This window comes from Populus euphratica, unplaced genomic scaffold (assembly GCF_000495115.2).
Source record: "Populus euphratica unplaced genomic scaffold, PopEup_1.0 scaffold30.1, whole genome shotgun sequence".
Lineage (NCBI taxonomy): Eukaryota > Viridiplantae > Streptophyta > Magnoliopsida > Malpighiales > Salicaceae > Populus > Populus euphratica.
Genome location: NW_011499869.1, coordinates 1,497,964 through 1,519,558, shown reverse-complemented (window position 1 = coordinate 1,519,558; position 21,595 = coordinate 1,497,964). Strand labels below are relative to the sequence as shown.

At 32.0% G+C, this 21,595-nt stretch overlaps 2 protein-coding genes across 4 annotated transcripts; one reads left to right on the top strand and one right to left on the bottom strand.

The window, feature by feature from the left end:
- Nucleotides 1-10,189: 10,189 nt before the first annotated feature.
- On the top strand, nucleotides 10,190-12,328 carry LOC105126899 (uncharacterized). 2 transcript variants are annotated; one of them, XM_011027921.1, is made up of 3 exons: nucleotides 10,190-10,522; nucleotides 11,773-11,960; nucleotides 12,072-12,328. In XM_011027921.1, exons 2-3 carry the CDS (start codon nucleotides 11,787-11,789, stop codon nucleotides 12,162-12,164), a joined length of 267 nt encoding a protein of 88 aa, XP_011026223.1. In that variant the 5' UTR covers nucleotides 10,190-10,522; nucleotides 11,773-11,786; the 3' UTR covers nucleotides 12,165-12,328. The 2 variants fall into 2 exon arrangements, with proteins under 2 accessions (XP_011026223.1, XP_011026222.1); XM_011027920.1 differs by having other exon boundaries at nucleotides 10,192-10,522; nucleotides 11,776-11,960.
- Nucleotides 12,329-13,869: 1,541 nt separating this feature from the next.
- On the bottom strand, nucleotides 13,870-18,455 carry LOC105126897 (uncharacterized). Of its 2 annotated transcripts, none has more exons than XM_011027917.1 (7): nucleotides 18,159-18,455; nucleotides 17,532-17,583; nucleotides 17,352-17,431; nucleotides 16,315-16,562; nucleotides 15,183-15,960; nucleotides 15,025-15,107; nucleotides 13,870-14,268 (listed from the first exon to the last, which is right to left on the bottom strand). In XM_011027917.1, the coding sequence occupies exons 1-7, from the start codon at nucleotides 18,342-18,344 to the stop codon at nucleotides 14,160-14,162; spliced, it is 1,536 nt and encodes a 511-aa protein (XP_011026219.1). In that variant the 5' UTR covers nucleotides 18,345-18,455; the 3' UTR covers nucleotides 13,870-14,159. The 2 variants fall into 2 exon arrangements, with proteins under 2 accessions (XP_011026219.1, XP_011026221.1); XM_011027919.1 differs by having other exon boundaries at nucleotides 17,532-17,580.
- Nucleotides 18,456-21,595: the final 3,140 nt, after the last annotated feature.

The following is a 21,595-nucleotide window of genomic DNA, read 5'->3' as shown; positions in this document are numbered from 1 at the left end:
TACTTTATCCAGAAATCGAATTCGCCAGGAACACACCTAAAGAAAAGGTGCATTTTATGTGGGACACGAATTTTCGGCGAATTAAAACCTTCAATTCTCTTAAACACAAGATTCATATGGATTAAAAAAAAAGGAGGAAAAACCTGTTGCGTGTACGAGAGAAGTTACATGATGTCTGCCTACACTTTGACAAGAAACTTGAACACTTTTTTTTTTTTTTAATTTGGGAAAGATCTGTATCACGAAAGGGTCACTGAATGATTGCTATTTTCCTAATTATTTTGGAAGCTTGAGAGAAGAAATCTATTCATTTATGGAAATCAACCCAACAACGAAAAGCACACTTGAACAAGTTTGGCAAAGCACAATGACCATGGAAATTTTGTATCCTCCTGAGATGGAACATGGCAACATCATAGATTTCAAAGTTTCGATAGCCTAACCTATTTAGGACTGGAGAAGTAAGGAATATATGAAGTCTTCTTTGAAAATAGTGAGGTGTATCTACTATTAGCGTTGGATTCAAAGTAAAGAACATAGAAACTTTTCTTTGAAAATTGTAATCACCAATAATTTACCTTCACGATTTCTTCAAAGATATTGCTATGATTTTTATTTTATTTTAAATGTTTCTTTTTCGCACCTCGAATCTGAACCCAATGCCAAGATTATTAAATTAAATCTACGTGACAATTTAAGGAGCTCGAAGAATAAAAAAAATGGATGACGAACTTGGAGATGAAATAGAAGAGGATACGAATCGTGCTAAAAATTAATTATTTTTTTTAACTTTCATAATATATTTATGTGAAAATGAAAAAAAAAAACTTCTCTTGATTTTTTTATTAAAAATAAAAAATGCATCCTTTCGCTAAAATACAATCACAATATTTGATAATAATGAATATTAATTTTTAAGTCAAATTATACATGGTTCAAGATTAAATCTTTTTTATGAACAATTTTAAAAACACATCATCTCATGTCTATTTGATATATTCATAATAATTTAATAAATATTGATTTAAAAAAATTGAAATTCAAATATCTTTTGTAATTAAATGCATAGTTGTTAAACTAAGCATGGTTTAGAGGATGGACACAAAAAAAACTTAGGACCCAAAGATTTGACCTGGAAATACATGTTCTATCCAGAAATACATGTTCTATCCAGAAAAGTTTGTAGTGATTCGTTAAAACTGGTCAGCCTTTATTCAATGTTAACAGTGAAGAAACAAAAAACTAAACATTATCATTTTAATAAAAACGCTTAACCCAAGTTATCCCTGTAACTGTTATTTTTTTCTAACCCAAATCCTCAAATTGGATTTGATAACAGTAGTATCCATTTTTTAATCCCACGCCTTCACCCATGGCGATTTAGATTTGTTCGTTTATTAATTATATTCATTTGATTCGTTATGTTTTTATAATAAAAAAAGGGTTTTATAATATTACTGTATTTGGATTAATATTTCAGTAAACTATGGATAGTTTTAAATTAGACATGGCACACACTATGCAGCAGAAAAGTTTTTCATAAAAAACAAATGACTAAATGTTGAAAATATATTTCAAAATAATAAGAAAAAACAACAATTTGGATTATAGCCCCAACCAGAATTAATATATTGGTTTTTATTTTAACTAGAAGATAAAAATAAAAAACAACAATAATATCGCATCTAACATTGTAGCGAACTTAAAAATTCAATATGGTATGGAAAAAAAATAGATATCTAATATATTGTTCTTTTGAAAAAAAATATCTGGTATGAGAAGTCATCATCTAGTATTATAATCACTAAAAATCCTAAGAATAGATATCTAATATATTGTTTTTTTGGAAAAAAATATCTAATATGAGAAGTCATCATCTAGTATTATAGTCATTAAAAATTCTAATTAGTCAATAAAAATTCTATGATACGGGACTTGTAACGTGAAAGAAAAGATATTATCACCATTTAAATGTCTTGTCTATAATAGACTTTATTGTTAGTTTTATTTTAAATTACTAAAAATTTATTGTTGTGTGACATGATAATTTGCTTGTAATATTCATGATTCTGATATCAGTGAATATTCAATTACAAATACTTCTAACTCTGATATTGGTAAATATTACATAGCTAAAAAAATAAAATAAATTTAAATCAGTATTTTTATATCTGACTCTAATATTAGTGAATAAACTAATAAAATAAATTTATTTTTAATGCATGCACATATATTTTTTATATTTTTATATTTTTTTTCTTAAAAAATTAAATTCACAATAAAAATCTACATATTAATTATATAATGAAATACCTAAAAACTACAAGTTACCTACAAATAAATTTTTAAGAATCCACGAATATTTGTGAATTTTTTTATATTGAAAAAAGCTTGCTTGACTAAATATAAAAAATAAAAATAAAAAGAACTAAGATAAAGGAATTGGGCCAGCCGGGTTGGAGGTTCAGGCTTGCCCGATCTGGTTTTTTTTTGTTTTTTGGTCGCTGGTCACAGTGCATGCATGTGTGAATTATTCACGCATGCTTTGCACAGTGACAGGGTAATTATACTTGTAAAGGCAGGGAAAACGAGAGCTACCCTGCGTAGCTGGGGACGAAGCCGAAGATGATGGTGTATCGGATGATGCTCTCTCTGTTTCTCTTTTTGTTTGTTTTCTCTCTGGTTTTTCTTTTCTTCGGATCTGTTTTCTTTGTTCGTATTCTCTGGTCTCTCCCCTTCGTTCTCTTTGCCTCTGTTCTTAAAGAAAATTAAATCACCTGGTTCCTGGAATCTGCTGCTTGCAAACGAAGATGACAGTTTGGAAGGGTTGTTCCACCAACACTGCTTCCCCTCCTCTGTTTTAGTTTTCCTTCGCTTTTTAGACTCTTGGTTAGGCACGTTTGCTTTTCTTGGTTCTGTCTCTCCTCTATGGCCCTGTCCCTTGTTCTATGTGGAAAAAGTCCAGTGATTCCTCGTCTGTTTTTCGGCCCCCTTTTATTTGTGTTCTGTCACCTCCGGTTTTGAGATGAAGGGACGAAGATGATGGCGGGGCTCGTTCTCGTCTCTGTATCGCTCCTCTGCTTTTCTCTCCTTCTATGTATACATACATACATATATATATATATATTCCATCCTCCTTCCTGCTTTCTTTCTCTGGCTTTTATATCCAGAGAATGCCACGCCGTTACCCAGGTAATAAAGTGACTGTTATTGCAGAAGCAATAGCGATGCATCGTTGGGCATCCATTTTTTTTCGGTCGGGTGAAAAAGATGAACAGCGTTGATGTTAATGGTCATTGCGTTTTCATCCTTGATATTTTGAAAGCTCTGGAAGAAAGCCCCCTGGATAAACTTTAATCAGATCCCTGCCTTTCAGCTTATTTTACGTAACAGTCCCTGTTTTCCAAATGTTTCAATTCAGTCTTTAATTGACTCTTCAGCTTTTAATTATTTCAAAATTACCCCTGGAAAAATCAATTAAACTCCCTACAAGAATACCGCCTTTTCAAATAGGTCATTGGATTTTAATTTCTTGCAATTTTGACCTAAATCAGCTTCAAATTTTAGCATTTTTAATTAAGCCCCTGATTTTATTAATTAAACTAATTTCAAGTTCAATTAAGTCCCACACTTATCAATTCTTCAATTAAGCTCTTGGTTTGGTTAATAAAACTAATCCAAAGTTTAACTCAATCCCAAAACTTCCAATCATGTTGCTCTTAACCAAAATTTTAATTCAATCTTTATTTATTTTATTTTTTATTTGTTTTTCACCATCATTTTTTTATTTTTTTATTATCATTTTTCAGGAAATATTGTAAATAATAAAAATAAAATAAAATAAAATATTATTATCACCTCTAATTTCAATTTATATATATAAAGTCTAATCCTTAATAATTTAAATGCTGAAGGATCTAGAAAAAATTAATTAAAAATTAGGTTATGATAAATAGTAAAATCAATACTAAATGATAAAATCATAAAAAAATAAAAAAAATATCAACTCGTGTTAACTTTTTAAATCCATAACTTGGTCATTAGACCACAAGTATCATACATTAATATATATATAAAAACATCTAAAATAAAAAAAAAAGTTTAATCCTTAATAATTCAAATGCTGAAGGATCTAGAAAAAATTAATTATATAAAAACATCTAAAATAAAAAAAAATAGTAATTCAAAAAATAAGAGTAAAATTCAAAAAAATAAATAAATTAGAGGGCAACTAAAAACTTTTGGGATGGTTAAATTGAAAAGAAAATTAACTTTTTTTAAAAAAAAATAAGGACTAAATTAAAATCAAATAATACAACATAAACTTTGGTTGAATGATGAAATTAAAAACTAATAAAATATTTATAAAATAATCAAGAAAAAAATAAAAAAAAAATATGACAAAATGAAATTGAATTTCTAAATAAAAAATAGATAGAACTTCGATAAAAAAGCTGAAGAAAACAATTATAAATAAAAAAAATACAACATAAACTTTGGTTGAATGATGAAATTAAAAACTAATAAAATCTTTATAAAATAATCAAGAAAAAAATAAAATAAAAAATAAGTATAATTTTTTTAAAAAAATATATGACAAAATGAAATTGAATTTCTAAATAAAAAATAAATAAAACTTTGACAAAAAAGCTGAAGAAAACAATTATAAAAAAAAAAAATGATGAAAGTTGAAATATTAACAAAAAAAAAAAACATATATGAAGCAGTGAACATATTTTAGAAAAATTAAAAGGATTTTATAAAAAAATAATGAGTCACCTAGCATGTGAACTTTTAAACAAAAAAAAATTAAAATCGTTGTACTTGCTTTTATGATTTGATTTCACACGTTTAATAATCATAAGAAGTTTTGGCAAGCTGACACTGATGGCATTGAATGTTATAGTAGTTATTTTTTAAATTATTTTTTATATTAAAATATATATTAATTTTATTTTTTATTTTTTAAAATTTATTTTTAACATCATATATTAAAATAATTTAAAAATATTAAAAATATATTAATTTGAAATAAATAAATAAATAAATTTAAATTTTAAATTATTTTAAAAATATTGTAAAAATACAGAAACAAACTATTAAAATTGAATTCAATATATAAAAATAAAATAAAATTACATTGCTTTTTTTACTAGAAGTATAGAGTAGGAGGCAAGAAAATCAAGCTGGCTATGCCAAAATTGTCTTTTCTGCATCTTCTTTGTTTTAATTTAACGTGTGATCTTGGTGTTCACGTGTTGTTGTTTTTTTCCACCAAGACATCGTCTTTTGTTTCTTATTATTTAAGCCGGCCATATATTAAATTAAAAAACAAAAAACTAATATGGCTAACTCGTTCCAAGCAAATCATCATATATTAGACGGTAGATTGAAACAATATAATAACTATTATAACCTTTTAAAAATAATTAATAGATTAGCTATTAAGTGTAATAGAATTTTTTTTGTATTTTCACCCTATTTTTTTATTATAATCAAGTTGATAATAAAACAATTTGATAATTTAATTAATATAAATATTATTTAAAATAAAATAATTGATTTTGTGCATTCACGTGAGTTATGATCACATTATTTGAGTGATATATAATTAAAAGGTGTTCTGTAGCTAAATAATTGCTTTTAGAGCATCATTCAAATCATCTCAATAATATCTCTATTCCTAGTCAGCATGTGTGGCTGACTGATCTATAGTTTGGTGTCGACGGTCTTTTTCTTTTTCACTCCTTCTTGATTTTTATATTTGACCCTTTAAATTTTTAAAGTAGCTCTTCAATTTGTTTTTCCTTCATATTTGGTCTTTTTTTTTAATTACTATTTGTTTTATTTATTTTTTTATCTATTATATTTAATTTCCTTTCTTTTAATTTCTATTTATTTTATTTAAGATCATTTTTAAAATTGATTACAATTTATTTCTCTTTTAATTTTTTTTTTATCAAAATTGATTCACATTCTCTTAATTATTCTCTTAATTGAGTCCGAGTTTAAGATTTCATGACTTAGAAGTTTGGCATATTAAATCAAGTTAAAAAAACTTGCTTGGATTTGCTTCTTTTTTTTCACTTTTTTTAAATTCATGTGTTTTTTTTTCTGGAAAATGATATTTGCAGCTTATTTTTTATAGTTAATTAATTTTGTTTTTTTTGCTTAATTTATTGTTAATTTTTTTAATTATATTATTAAGTCAGTGGTCTCGCTCTCATATTTTTTTTATTTCTTTAAAAATAATGGTATTATTTAAAAAAAATTATATTTGAAAATATTTGATTTGACTTGTAGTATAACGTAAGCTACCTATCTAATTTATAACCATATACAAGAACACACAGAATTTATATCCCAAATTTTCTTAAAATCCAAACCTAGATCTAATCAAGAACATAGAAAATACGTTAACCCAGTTTTCCATGAACTTTGTTAAGACGCATATGCTCTTCTGAACTATTTCATCACTCAAGTTGTTGTTAGTTAATACATTTTTAAATGTAATTTATTTTTCTAATGCAGTTTTTGGAACACACACACATATATATAGCTTCAAGATTTTTTTTTACTTTTGTCTGCACGACCTAGGAGATCCACATTTTTTTACCCAGATGATAAAAAACAGAATCATGCTTGTTATTAACTCATGCTTGTTATTAACTCACTTTCATTTATTGTAGATTTGTTTGATGTTGCTATGTTTTATAAGGGCAATTTTTTTAATTTAAGTTGTAATGCACCATAACACAATTGTAATGCACCATAACACAGCAAGTCAAAAGAACAATAAATCCTAACCATCTAGGTAGTGGCCAAGTGGTAAGAACTTGGAATCAAGGGATTTGCTCCCTCTGTGGTTTCAGGTTCGAATCCTTGGTTGCTCATATGATGGCCACTGGAGGCTTACATGATCGTTAACTTCAGGGCCCGTGGGATTAGTCGTAGTGCGCGCAAACTGGTCCGGATACCCACGTTAATCTAAAAAAAAAAAAACAATAAATCCTGACAATACCAAACAAAACTTCTATTTTCATTGTCATAAATGTTGGGATTTTGGTATAGAAATAAAATTTAATATTAAGGGGATAAGATTTAAAGATGAGAAGGAATATTGCTCGTAGGTAGTGTGTGAAAGGAGGCTAGCAAATCCTTCCAAAAGTTTTCTAATAATGCCAGCGCTTTGCCTGCTTGCACGACTTTCACCCCATCATGGGAATTTTCAATTCATATTGGCCAAACTCGTGCATGGAAAAACAACTTGCTTCCTTTCAGACTATGATGATAGATCATGGATTGGGATGAAATATATTGTTTTGGTAAGATCTAGGATTTATATCAACGGCTACATTTGATATTAGAATGAAATAAATGTCTAATCATGTATTGTTTGAAGAACAAGGTGTTATGAAATATGAAAATCGCGACCACTAATTTGAATTCAGGCCTTCATTGAAGCATTTTTTTAGTAAACTATTTGTGAAAAATCATTTTTTAATATATTTTTATCAGAGGTAATTATAGGAAGATAGAAATAACTTTAATTTCATGTCTTAGAACGACGCTTTGAATTTTGTAAAGATCTTTATACGTAACTTGGAATGATTATGTTTTCAGAGACCTTTACATGTAACTTGAAACATTACATTGTCTTGGCTTAATACTAAAACAGTTGCAAGATGAATCATTAATAATAATATAAAAAAAAAACTTACTAATCTTTACTAAGTAATTACTTTGGGCAAATAGATGTGTTATTTCAAATAAATATATGTTCAATGCTTATTCGTTTGAAATTCATAATTGTACTCAGGCTCTCTTTTTTTAAATACTACAAGCTATATCACATGATTAGATGCTTTTATCTATGAAGGATTTTATTGAAAAATAATAAGAATGAAAATGAAACATAATTGAAACTCAATAAAAAATAAAGTTTTAAATAACTTAAGGGACTTTAAATGGATTGATCCTACAGGAGACACATATTTTCCTTGTTTAAGTTCAATAACAAATAAGCAATATATTCTAATATGGTTTTTCATTTTATCAAAACAAAAATAATTAATAATTTATGGCATGATACCACACTTAATAAATACATAAAAAGTTGCAGAAAAAATCTTACATAATATAAAATAATTATTTGTTGTCAATAGCTTTAAAATGCTTATAACATTTTATATGTGTTTTATGGGATCTTAATCATTCAAGATGGCTTTCATGGTAACATATTCTTGAAAAAAATGAGTGTTTAATACTTTATAATAAAACAGAAAATCTCTTAACTCATGTGATTAGTATTTATTTTTAGAAGTTGGTATTGTCTTGTGTCTAGATTTTTTTCATCAAGGAACATGCTAGTAAGAATCAGAAAAGAGTTGATGGAAACAATAACAATTGTGGCTAAGATTCGTAAAGGAATGTTTTCTATAGTGAGAACGGATCCTTCACAAAGTGAGAGAATATATCATGCATACTTTATAAGCTATTTTGTTCATATTTTTTTTTTGTGAAATTGAAGTTATCTTTATGCGTTTGGTGCACGTGATAGATATGTGTTGAATTTCTTGCTTGTAGAATGAAAAAATATTAAATTGTTCTTATATAACCAAAACATCATTGTTGTATACTTGTATTTGATAGGTGAGTTATTTAAGATCTAAGAAAACTAGAATTTATATGATAGGGAGATCAATTTTTCTTCCTTGCTATGAAGTTTTATCAACTACGAAAAGAGTTTCATGAAAGGTAAAAAATATGACACAAAAATGAATTAACTTTTCATTTAGTTTTCCATAAACAACACCATGAAAAAAACTTCACATGAAATTTGAACTTTTCACGAGTTATGATCTTGGACAGGATGTATTAACTTGAATATGGGCTTGCTTATTAAATTAGTTATTTGTGAAATTCCCTAATAAAAATAAAAAAATTAGATTATGCTTATTAAATTAATCATTTGTGGAATAAGAAATTCCCTAATAAAAATAAAAAAATTAGAACAAAAGTGAAATATTAAGTTGAGAAAAATCATATGAGAACCTGTCTTATTTATCTAATGATTCAAAATACTTATAACCTGTGTTGACTTATGAGCTCACTTCTAGAAACAAAAGGATAAACAAAAATTGATTGATGATTAAAAAATATATTGATGATTATCAGTGATATAACATATGTTATATGTTAGTTAAAAATAAATATCATGCGTGTTTGCAATGGCTAAAAAAAAAAAGCGCCAACCTTGTATAAAAATATTTAGTTGCAAAAAATTATATCAAAGAATACGTCAATTAAAGCGCAGGGTGACAGAGTGAACGGAGCGAGTTAAAATTGTGCAAAGGTGAAGAAAAGGGGTGCGTTTTGCGCTGAGAATGGGAGAAGGGTGTCTTTTATTCCAGTCTCTATTGCACTCAATCTGGGCTGTAGCCCAGATATAGTGGCTTCTTCTTCCACCCATTCTGGGCTCTGGCCCAAAATAGAGTGGCTTTTAACTCAGTCCGTTTGGTCGTGTGCTTGGACCTATATTTTGCTTTCCATGCTCAATCAACAAGAGGCTGCTACCTGAGATAGTTTATGGCTTGGATTTAATTTGATTTGGATTTTCTTTTTATTATTATTTTTTTAAGGTTTTCAACCGGAACCAAACTCTTCCATGTTTTTTAGAATTTGCAATTGACTTTAACCAATATAATTACAAAACCATTTAGTTCAATTTGTTCCCTATTAGTCTTACATCATTATTAATTGAGTTTCAAACTTTTTATTTTATCAATTTTACTCCAAATATAATCTTCGATACCTAGCAATATCATCCCTTCATCGACCTATCATTCCATCGCCTAACATTAGGTGCTCGTTAATAAGTGCAATAATCCAACAAGCTGAAGGATAATCTTAGCGTTGAATCACAATAAATATTGATCTAATTTACTAGATTATGATTGAATACTAAAATTATCTTTGTTTTATCATAGATTAAGATTTAGTTTTATTTCTTGAATGTAAGTATCTCACAATTAGATGCGAAATGGTTGAGGTTTTTGAATTTCACTAACAGTGAAGGATGAAGTGACCTTGTCTAACGTCCAAGAAAATATTTGGAACCAAATTGATCAAGTCAGAAAGTGTTTGACTTGATTGGTAATAATTTTATATTGAGAGGACTAAATTGAGGTTTTTCCTTTTTAAGACCGCTTCGGTCTTCCCCAACCGCCCCACAAACCCGCGACTCTGCCCATAACGGCTTCAGCTTTGCGATTTGAGGCTGCCGCTATCTCAGATCACCAGAGACGACCACTGCACCATCGGACGCTAGTGATCACCGAAGCACCGCCATCCTCGAGCACGAACAACGCTGACGCTACCCTTGGTAGCATCGCCATACTAGCCACTATCAACGGCAGCTGCAACCTGAGGGTTCAGGGAGAAAGGAGTGATATTTTAAAGCGATAGGAGGTCATTGGAGATAAAAGGGTTCAAATCCCTTGACTAATCAAACGTCTCAAAGGTATCTTTCTTTCCTTGATCATTTACTTGTTTGCTAAATGTCCATGCTTTACTGGTTGGAAGTTTGAAAATGGATATTCATGAATCCTATTAGTGGCACCTAATAGAGATTATTTTATATCTTTGAGGGTTCATACCCATTAAAAAAAGAAAGAGAAAACTTTGATTGAGGTTTGACATACAGAAGTGAGTTCTGCTGAGGTTTTAGGCTAATTGCGAATCGGTGTGAGGTCTTGTGGTGGATGATCGAGTTTTTGGGTCTAAATACCCAAGTTAAAGCTTGAAACATAGAGTTTAGAATAATTTAGGCTAGAAATTGTTGTTTTGTTTCTGTTCACATGCCACCTAGTTTTGAGTTGAAGATGTGAAGCAAGCTTGTTTGGGCGTTCGGTTTATTTCTTCTTCTTCTTTTTTGTGTTGTTCTGGTGAAAATCTTGAGGGGAAATTGATGTTGGCCTATAATGATGCCAAATTAGAGTTGAGAAAAAACTTAAATTGCTTACGTCCGTGTTTTACTTCATGGATTGGTTTGGTTTTAATTTGATTATCTGCGCAGAATTTTTTAGTATTCGGGATGTGGATCATGGATAATTAAGATTTCATCTCTGGTGATATTACGCATGGTTTTGAGAGTTTTTGTGATGTGATATGGGTTTTCTCAAAGGCTCAAGACTGAGGCCAACATTGATATCTCACATGACGAGTTCACGCATATATTGATTTGTTTGTGGATACAAAAAACAGGTGCTTTGCTTGTGTTTTCATGATTCTGATGATCTTCCCCCGAAGATTTGATTTTTGGACGAAATTGGTGTTGTCACTGTTTTCTTTTGATAAAAATTTTTTTGCATGTTTTGGCTTCCAAAGCTAACAAATGTGGCTGCCTTGATTTTTGAAAATAATAGTGGAATGTTGATACGTGTTTTTTTTAGGTTTGAAGAATGAAAATGAGTTTACATACCAATGCATTTCTGGTTCATAAAAAATATGCAAACATGAAATATAAGGTCACAATACAAGGGCTCAGGGAGAAAGGAGTGAGATTAACAAACACCTTGAACTTTAACATAACTCATGTTGTGTAAAGGAAGGAAAGTTGAAGGAGGTCGTTGGATATTTATGATGATTGAGCATTGTTCGGAAAAGCGTTGTTGAGTTCTAAGTTAAGGCAGATTCATGATAAAAGAAACCTGTTAAACCTTCCTCTAAACTTCTCACTGTAATAGTGTTCAAAACCAATCTCATGTGAAGCAGGAATATTTCAAATGGAGACACAGAAAAGTCAACCAGAAAAACAGCAATCACCTGCTGTTACCTCTTGTCGACGGAAAAAGAAGGATGATGCCACTTTTTTGGTGGATTTGAAGGATCACATTGATGAGTTCATCCATGCATCTATGGATGAGCACAAGGATTGTTTCAAGAAGACTATCAAGAAGGTTAATTCCAACTTCTAAGTTCAATTGTCAAGTGGCAACTGGCAAATGTATCTTGTAATCTGTTAGTGTGTGTGAATCGGTAGCTGGCCTAACACTTTGGTTCATTTTCAGATGTTTGGAATGTCGAAGATTGTTGCTGAGAGGAGTGCTGATGCTAAGGAGGTCGAGAGTGCTCTTCCTCTCCGAACCACAGTGGCAGAGTAGAATGTCTTCACCCGTGTTCTAATGGGCTCATAATGCTAGTTTGAGTCATGTTTTGGTTTTTGGTGAAAGAATTACGACATTTAGTGCAGTTTGCTAATATCGGATTACTCTGTTCTGTTTTGAGTTGAATAAACGAATGAAGTTCGAATTCTTTGAGGACTCCATCTTGGTCTTCTTCTTTTCTTCTGAAGGGGGCGATCCCAACTCCTCGAAAGGACCATACTGCTCAACAGCCGAATAATGCTCCTCCGCTAGGACTGCTCCCCTGTGGATTTCACGGTTTCCATTCAAAGCAAGCTAATTCCTTGTCTGAGTGCTAGTTTCCTACCCTTTTTCATGCTTTTTCTCTGGTTCACTTATTTAATCTATCACCTTTTTTCTCTCCCCTCTAAATTCATGAGAATTTTACTCTTCAATTCCGGGCGCCTAACCTGAAATTTGAACCCCGATGGTTCAGCTAGATCTTTTCCCCTTGACCATGACCACGAAGGTAAGCGTTAACGTCCTCTAATTGATCTGGGCCTGTAATTCGGGCTGCTAAGAATTTAAACTTTGTCCGAATTCTTAACAGCCGAATCATGGAGCCTATTTACAACTAAGCAAAACAGATGCTCTACCAAAATGGAACAAATCAGGCAAAGATTGGAGGGACATATTGAGTGAAATCAAACGCTCAACGAGAACAGTTGTTAAAACTGGGGAGCAACATTGCAGACTTGTCACAAATGTGCATCCAGCATGGAGAACGGGATCGTTTATTGTTCTCTTGTGCTGCTGTTAAGATCATCTAGGGCCCTATTTTGCACCTTTTTGGCATTGATAAGCCGGTAGGAAATTGGTGGGCAGAATTTAATTGGACTGGGAGGAATTTTCATATGGTGACATTGCGAGGAAGATTATTCATTCAGTCTGTTTCGGTTGGGTTTACTGGCACAAAAATCCTCGAGGAAGCAAAGGACAGTGCCAGGTTTTCTGAGTTCTGTGAAAAAGGTGGAACTTATAGATAGACACAAAAATTGTATTGCATTGAGGGGATGATGGATGAATTTAAAAACTTGAAAAAGGTTAAAAACTTGAAACCAGAAACCAAAGCAAAAATGAAAAGATTCGGTTGCCACTTTCTTACAATTCGATAAAACCATGAATTAATATGAAGATTTTCGACAACGTAAGATCTCGAATTGGAAAGAACTAAAAAAACCAAGATTGTCGAACCTTCAGATCTGTAATCATCTTAAGGCTCCAAAGGAGTCGGCATGCAGTAACAGCGGAGGGAGAGGGAGAATGAAGAACAAAGATGAGCAGTAAACGAGTTTCAATTCAGATTGAAAACTAATATAAAATTAAAAAGGACATCATGATTATCCCCTCAGGTTTTCGTTTCCACATGCTTCTCTTTTTGCCGCTTCCAGTCTTTCTCTTGCATATCCTCTCCCTCGCACGCAGCACTGCTCTCGCTCCCCTTGATGTCAGCTAAACGGAAGAGCACCTCTTCTTTATATCTTGGGGTTTTGGAATTTTTAGTTTACTCTTTTTTTTTCTTTATTATTATTATTGTTTACCCTATTATTTTAGGGACGGTAAAAGTTCCAACTTTTGACTCTCTGGGTTGCTTCTGTGCTGGTTCAACGGCGGAGATCTGACTCTCTGGGTTGCTTGCTTCTGTGCTGGTTCAACGGCGGAGAAAACAATACGAGGGGGTAAAAAAAAAAAAACTACCAAAGATTCCAAAATCTTAGCATCGTTAATCCAATGGACCAGTACTAATATCCATTACCGATGTACATCACAAGCAGTTCCCGGCTGCTGACATTACTGTCAAGCCTCGAGCATTTCTTTATCAGTTTGATCGTTCAGCCTCCCAATACAAACCAAGGATGGCAGCGGTGTGTAAACAGTGATTCAGGTTTAAGAACTACATGGCTTTCGCAGTACATCAATTGCAAACCAAAAACAGATTGCAAAGAGACAAAACCACCAGTCTACCACCAAGCATCAGAACGAGACAACTGACTTGGCCTGTGTTGAAGCTTGCAAACGAGATAGAGCAGTGTCACTTTCCTCGCATTCGTCAAAAACTACGGGTCTCCCGCTGATAGGCTTCCTGTGGATCAGACAAATAAAATTTATTACAACTTGTATGAAAGGGATACATGCTCTAAAATTTCAAATTACAATCAACAAAGCATTAACAATAGCTGATGCAAGTCTTAAAAAACAGCATTTGACTGTGTCTCGTCGTTTGATTAACCCAATAGACTGCTAGTTTTTTTTTAGATTAACGTGGGTGTTCGGGCCAGCTTGCGCGCACCACGACTAATCCCACGGGCCCTGAAGTTAACGATCATGTAAGCCTCCAGTGGCCATCATATGAGCAACCAAGGACTCGAACCTGAAACCACAAAGAAAACAAATCCCTTGATCCCAAATCCTTACCACTTGGCCACCACCTAGATAGTTAATAGACTGCTAATTTTTCAGTCTATCCTTTGTTACTACCCTGATTCCTCCTGGTTTAAGTTTCAATTGTGAAGGTACGAACATCATCATTACTCAACTGCATTAACATTGGCCGGGGGAGAGGTACTGGCAGATCTTACTAAATTTACAAGACAAACAAATTACGGGACCCCATATGCTAAACTAATCAGCTTTAAAGATGCGCCGCCAATCAGACGGTTGCCGAATCATTGTTCTTATGGGGAAGTTGTTTTCGGAGGAGACAGAAATTTAGATCGTAATAAAACTGGGCAGACACAGTTTTTTTTTTTTTTTTGGGGGTGAAAGCCTGTTTAACTCCAATAGCCAACAAATAGTCAATAACACAGGCAGGAATCACAAGGCTCAGAAAAAAATATACCTTTGTGGGATGAAACTCTCTTCAGACAATGCCTTCTCTAACCTCTCCTCAAATGGTGTTGCATGCCAACTTACCTTCTGATCCTGAAAACAAAAGGCGGTTACTTGTATGCAGCTTCTAATAGTGCACGCAGTGAGAGAAGAATGAATATAGTTTACCTCTTTATATTTGTTTGTCGAATTTGGAATCCCATTTCCATCCCACCACTTCGGGGAGATTCGAGAAGCTTCATTCTCATTCCAGTGAGCAGCAACCATTCCAATGATAGGCCTGTCCCCAGGAGTTCTACCAGAACTAAAATTTTTGCCAGCAGCAGTGCCAATATTTGGTTTATCCTCACCAGTTGTGGATTGTGGTGGTTTGACCCAAGAAGACAAGCTCGCTTCCACCATCAAATCTTTCCCAGAGGATGTTTCTTTGACTCCCCATTCTGGTTTAGGAGTTGCACTTTCAGACTGCTCAAGAGATTCTCTCAGCTCACCTGACTGTTCATGTGAGTTAGAATCATCTTCCCTCAGTAACTTCCATTGAGAGGCATTTTCAACAGGGTTCAAGACCGAATAAACATATTGGGACCTGATCCTAGTCTTTCCATTTGCTAGAGTTTCCAAGTTTGCAGGAAAAACAGTACCGGGAGTTTGCATGTCGTCTGAAATTTTTAATGGGGTCGGTTTAGGAGAAGGCTTTGAAACACTCAAATTCCCTGGAGATTCATATTTCCTAGGAACTTGGCAACCATTTTCAGGCGACCCTTTAGAGGAAGATGTATCAAAATCACATTCAAAGCGAACAGACCTGTTCCTGCTCTGAACATTTGTTGCTGAAAGCCATGGAGCCCCAGTAGCAACGTTATCAATCTCATCTGATTGAACCTTGGTCATTCTTTTATGACTCCCTGACTCACTATCTTCTCTGGATTGTACATTTGTCATGCAGCTACAGAAAAGAAGGCAAGAAATATTAGCCGTTCTGAAACTTTCATGGATGAGTTCCAAGTATTGCAAACAATAAAGGAACATATTGCATGACCGGATGAGCCTCTAATGGATCTCGTCAAGCCAAGAAATAAAATACAATTATTAGATGCAGATCCTTCAACAGGCCATGTTACTCCTCAAGACCATCATAAAAGAGTCAATGAATAAGATTTACAAACAGTTTTCAAACTGATTGCAGAGCAATTCTTAAGCTTGAAAAATGAGACAAATTTAGTTTCCAGGTCCCATGTGCAAAGAGATAAGTTAAATACACGTGAATCATTTGACTACTCACAGAAGTTAGAAGTTCAACCTGCTAGGTGTCTGCTCAGAAGAAAATGAACCCTTCCCCAGTTCTTCCCAAAGTTTAACCGGAGTACGTGAGTCTTCATCTTGATTATCCAACTGAAGTTTCTCCATCGATGTGTTGGGAAGCCATGAATGGAACTTTGAAGAATCTGAATATTTGTCAAGCCCTGGTGAACCTTTAAACTTATCGCAAGCTTTCCGAATTTCAGTTGGAGTCTCTGGCAAAGTACCACAAGCTTTAAGAAATTTAGCCTGCAGAGAGAAGTCACGACCAAAATAATTAAATTAATTAAGGAACTCTCTCATTAGAAAGTTTAAGGTAGATTGTGTTATCGAAGAGCTTACAACTGAAAGATAAATCCAGAAAAACAAATAGATGAAGAGTTCAAATGTCCTTCATAAATATCAACACTAATTATAGTATTTCAGGATGTTATATATTGATGTAAACTATATGATCATCTTATAATAGGATCTACCATGGGATGCCCAACTATCATCTTCTAAAAGGCCCGACCATCTACAAACAATAGACATCATCGTAAATCATTCTCACATTTAAATGGCTTTGTGCATTTCATTTGTAATAGAAGTAAAACATTGAGATTGATAATTCGGAAGCCATAAGGGTGCCGTTTTAGAGAAGGTAAACAGATTCTGATTGAAGATCAAGCAACAATTGTTAAGTCCCGATTCAAGAAAATTAATTCAAATTTTCTAACAATTGTAAGCGACTTTAATTTATAGTTCAACGGATGAATACATTCTGATCTATCCCAATGGGAGGATGAGGTCCTGCGGCAGAGCTAATACTAGATAAAATCTCTTAACGCTACTGTTTTTCAACCGTATTCCTGGTTTGATCCTTTTCTTCATAACCACTACCTAGAGCTAAAAAGAAAACCCCATGATTGAACGCATCTTTCGGTCTCAAAACGTACTGTAGAAACCAATCATCACAAATAAATGTTTAAAACTACAGCTTGAAAGTAGCAAGAACAGCACAAACAAATTCTCATTGATAGATACAAAAATACACACCTCATCCCTGAGTCCCTTATTGACCTGTGGAGATCCTAAACACGGATTCTCAATATCACCACGCGGAGATTCTTCTTTCTCTATCAAAGAGGAAACAAATGCAATTAAAAACAAGTCAGAAACCAAAAAAAGAAAAAATCAGAGTGAAAACATGATTAAAGATATTAAACAGCTGTTTACCTTCAGATATAAATAGAGATGATAAACGGTTTTTAATCACCCCAGCTTCCTGCTTCCCACTCACCAAATAAAAGAAGTTGTGAATATCTTATAATTCAATAATCCCCTTTTTAATCTCTAGCAAACATTACACCAAAAAATTAAACACTTATTTTCTATCCAACCAAAACAGATATTAAACATAAACAAAAACAAAAATCCTGTAAAATATTAGACTAAAGAAATCGCTTGTTTTTCTAAAATTCAGCTTCCAATCAAAAAAAAAATTCCCAGCAACGATTTTTAGATACCATGGTTTCCTGCTTCCCATTCTCAACCCAGCCAGGAAAAAAATGACGACGACGGTAAATATCATATAATCGATAATTCTCTGTTTGACTTTAATCTCATAAAAAACACCGATATCAAGGAATTAAACGCTCAGTTATCGATTCGCAGCCATTTCAGCCAACACGTCTCGAACAAAAAAAAAACGCATAGAAATCCTAAAAACCAACTAAGAACAAGATTACAATTACCTAAAATTCAGTTTCAAGAAACAGAGAAAAGAAACGCTTCTTTCCAGCTTTAAGATATATATATACGGGGAACAAAACAGAAAGTGGAAGAAAAGAAAAGAAAGATTACAAGAGTAGGTTCGGATCGAAGAGAATCGGAGGAGATGCCGTGCGGTCGAGACCGATTAAAGCGATCGTCTTTGGTTCGGAAGCAGGTAAAGAAACAACCCATAGCTCTTAAAAACGATCTAAAAAGAAACCGCAACACCTTTCCCAAAATCAATCCAATTTCACGCTTCAACGATGCACATATCATGTTACTGTCATCTATCTATTTTCTTTTTCTTCTTTCTTTTTTTCTTTCGTTCTTGTGGGGTTTAGAATCAGGTTGTGAGAAGGGGGGAGATAGCTGTTGGGTCGTTTTTGAAATTTGAAACCAGCCAAACGAGGGAAAGACTTCAATGAAAACGTTTTTTAGTGCTTTCCGTACTTGATGGATAGGCAAATGATGGTGCTACTCGCTTTATGATCATGACACGTTGGTGGGTTGTGATTTTGTTTTGGAATGTACGGGATTATCCCTGTGATGAAAGAGCGAGTGTACTCTATTATGGACGCCACAGGGTGTAAGCTGAGAAGGGTGTTGGTGCAAGTTTTCCTTTCGAGGAATAACTTCTAAATTAGTCGTTTAAGTGCTTATTTGGTATTTTAGTGAAGATTATTTTTAAAACATATTTTTATTTTCAAAAAAATTAAAAACATTTATATCCAATACATTAAAATCACTTAAAAATACTATAAAAGTTATCAATTTGATTTTTTTCATTTGATTTTTTCCAAGAAAAATGCATTCTTAAAAGCTTTTAAAAGCATAAGCATTTTTTAAAGGAGCAGCTAACACACTCTGGGTTTAATATATTTGGACTTACACTCTTTTTTGAAGTTACGTGTAAAAAAATAAGTTTTAAGAACATATTTTTAGTTGTGGTTTTTAAAAAGTAGATTTTGAAAAATATGTGTTTTGATTTAAAATGTTGTAAGATGTATTTTTGCATGTAAAATAATTAAAAAAAAACATGTTTTCATAAATAAAATACATATTATTTTAGCTTCTATAATATCAAATTTTAAAATATAATTAGTACAAGATCCAGTAAAAAACAAATTATTTAACTTATCATAACAAGTTTTTCTTTATGATTGAATAAAAAATAAAAAAAATATCACAATCCCAAATATTCTCTTGTTATTTATATCGGTTTTTTGTTTTTTGGTTTTTTGTTTTTCTACTCCATATTGATATGCTATGCTTTTTTTTCTACTCCATATTGATATGCTATGCCATTGTTTTCAAGAAAGCAAAGCAAAGAACAATTTTATGCATCCACAAAATATTTGTTAACTCTTTTCCAGATTTCAGTTGTGGGCTCTCGGCCCAATTTCACCTGCTCTCGGCCCAAAACTAAAAGACGCGGGAAAATTACTGCACACACAAACTCCTCAGTACTTTCTGAACGGGAATGGTATAATTATTATTTTGCTCTTTTGAAAAAAACTTTTAACTTGGCCTCCTGGGGTCATTTGTAATTGAACAGGGACTAATCGGTTATTATTATTTTGATTGGGTTATAGGATATTTTTTATTTATTTTTGTATAATATAATGATTAGAATACCCTTAAAATTAAAAAAAAAAAATTGCTTTGATGAAGGGGTGATTTTATCTTTTTGTTTAAAAAAACTCATTAAATTTACTTTGTTTTCTGGATGGAGGCTTGCAGCATGCTCTCCAAAAACAAAATGCCAAAAACAAAATGCCATGGACATTCTGGTTCGAAGCAGTAAATTAAGTTGTTCGCGTATTGAATCGGAGTCCAACGTTTCCATTAAAGGATAAGAGATTCCAGTAAATGATGTCTTTGGTATTGAGTAATTTTTATATTTATAATTTTATAAAAAATATTTTATAAAAAATATTTTTAAATAAGATAAATTTATTAAAATATATTTTTAATTAAACTAAATAAAAAATTATTTAATATGTTTGGTTACAGCTACATTTATTTTGCAACTGCTTTTGTATTTGTGATATAACAAATGTAGTAAAATATTTGGTAATAAATCAAATTGTGTTTTGTGTTTTGCAACTGCTTTTGTATTTGCGATATAACAAATGTAGTAAAATGTTTGGTAATAAATCAAATTGTGTTTTGTGCTGCGTGATCCGTTAAAAAATTGAGTTTGAAATATAATTTTATGAAGTTATTTTTACATGTTTTTTTAATTGAATTTCATAAAATTTTATTTGTTTTTACATTTTAAAAGCGCTTTTAAAAACAAAAAAAAATTACTTCAAATTAATATTGTTTTTTGTTTTCAGAACATTTTGATGCGCTAAAATCAAAAATAGTTTTTAAAAAATAAAAAAATATTTTTGTGCATTTATAAGTAAAAAACACTTTGAAAAGCAACCGCAACCATATTTTCAAACACAATTACCAAATATTTTATATATGTTTTTGCTACACATAAATTTCAATCATAATTTTTACCAAATATGTATCCAAATCCAACTAACCACATCTAATGATATTTTTTCAAAAACTTACTTTTTTTTAAAACCACATCTACAAAAGCTACCTATAGAATAAACACTCTAGAATATTTTTTGTGTGTGCGCACATGTGTGTGTGTATATTGATAGTTTTTAATTTCAATATGGAGTACTGCTATTACATTATATAAAATATTTTTTATTATTTCATTAAACTATCTATAATTATATCATACATAAGATTCATTCGACAAAGATTACAATTTTCATGGCTTTCTGAGTATGCAACATCAAGTAAAATATCATTGAAGCAAAATAGGGATTGAGATTAAATTTTGCAAATGCTGCATCATCATGTGTTTTTCTTCTAATTGAATTATTTAATGTTATTGATTGATATTAAACACTAATTTTAAAAAAATAAAAAACAACATTTGATAATTTTTTTGAATTTTTTATTTTTCTTGATCGGACAGATTCAATGTATTTAGGTTTAGATTAAACCCAGGCCAGAATAGTAAAGACACTCTTTACTATTTACATGCGACGTGAACAATGAAAAACAGCCCAAGCGAAGGATAAGAAGAGGGGGTAGGGGAAGGGAAAAGATAGTGCAACGGTGATAGGTTGAGGGATGGTGGAAATGCTAGAGGCTGGCTATTCTACGCTATTCACATGCAACATGAACTGTGGAGACGAGAAAGCAGCTCGAAGGTGAAAGAGGAAGAGAAGGAGGAGGAGGAGAAAGGGAAGGTCGCGCCTCTGTTTGTGCTCTTCTTCTCTGCCTTTATTTATGCTCTTCTTCTTTCTCTTTTCGGTTGCGACTCTGTTTACAGTAGAGATGGGGAAGCAATAGAAGAAGATAATGAATGAGGAGACTATGAAAGGAAACGTCGCGCCTCTATTTCTACTCTTATTCTATTTCTTTTAGGTTGTGCCTCTGTTTATAAAAGAATAGGAAACAACCTGACACCGTCTTCAATCGTATCACCTAGACCACAAAGAGAAGCAGGG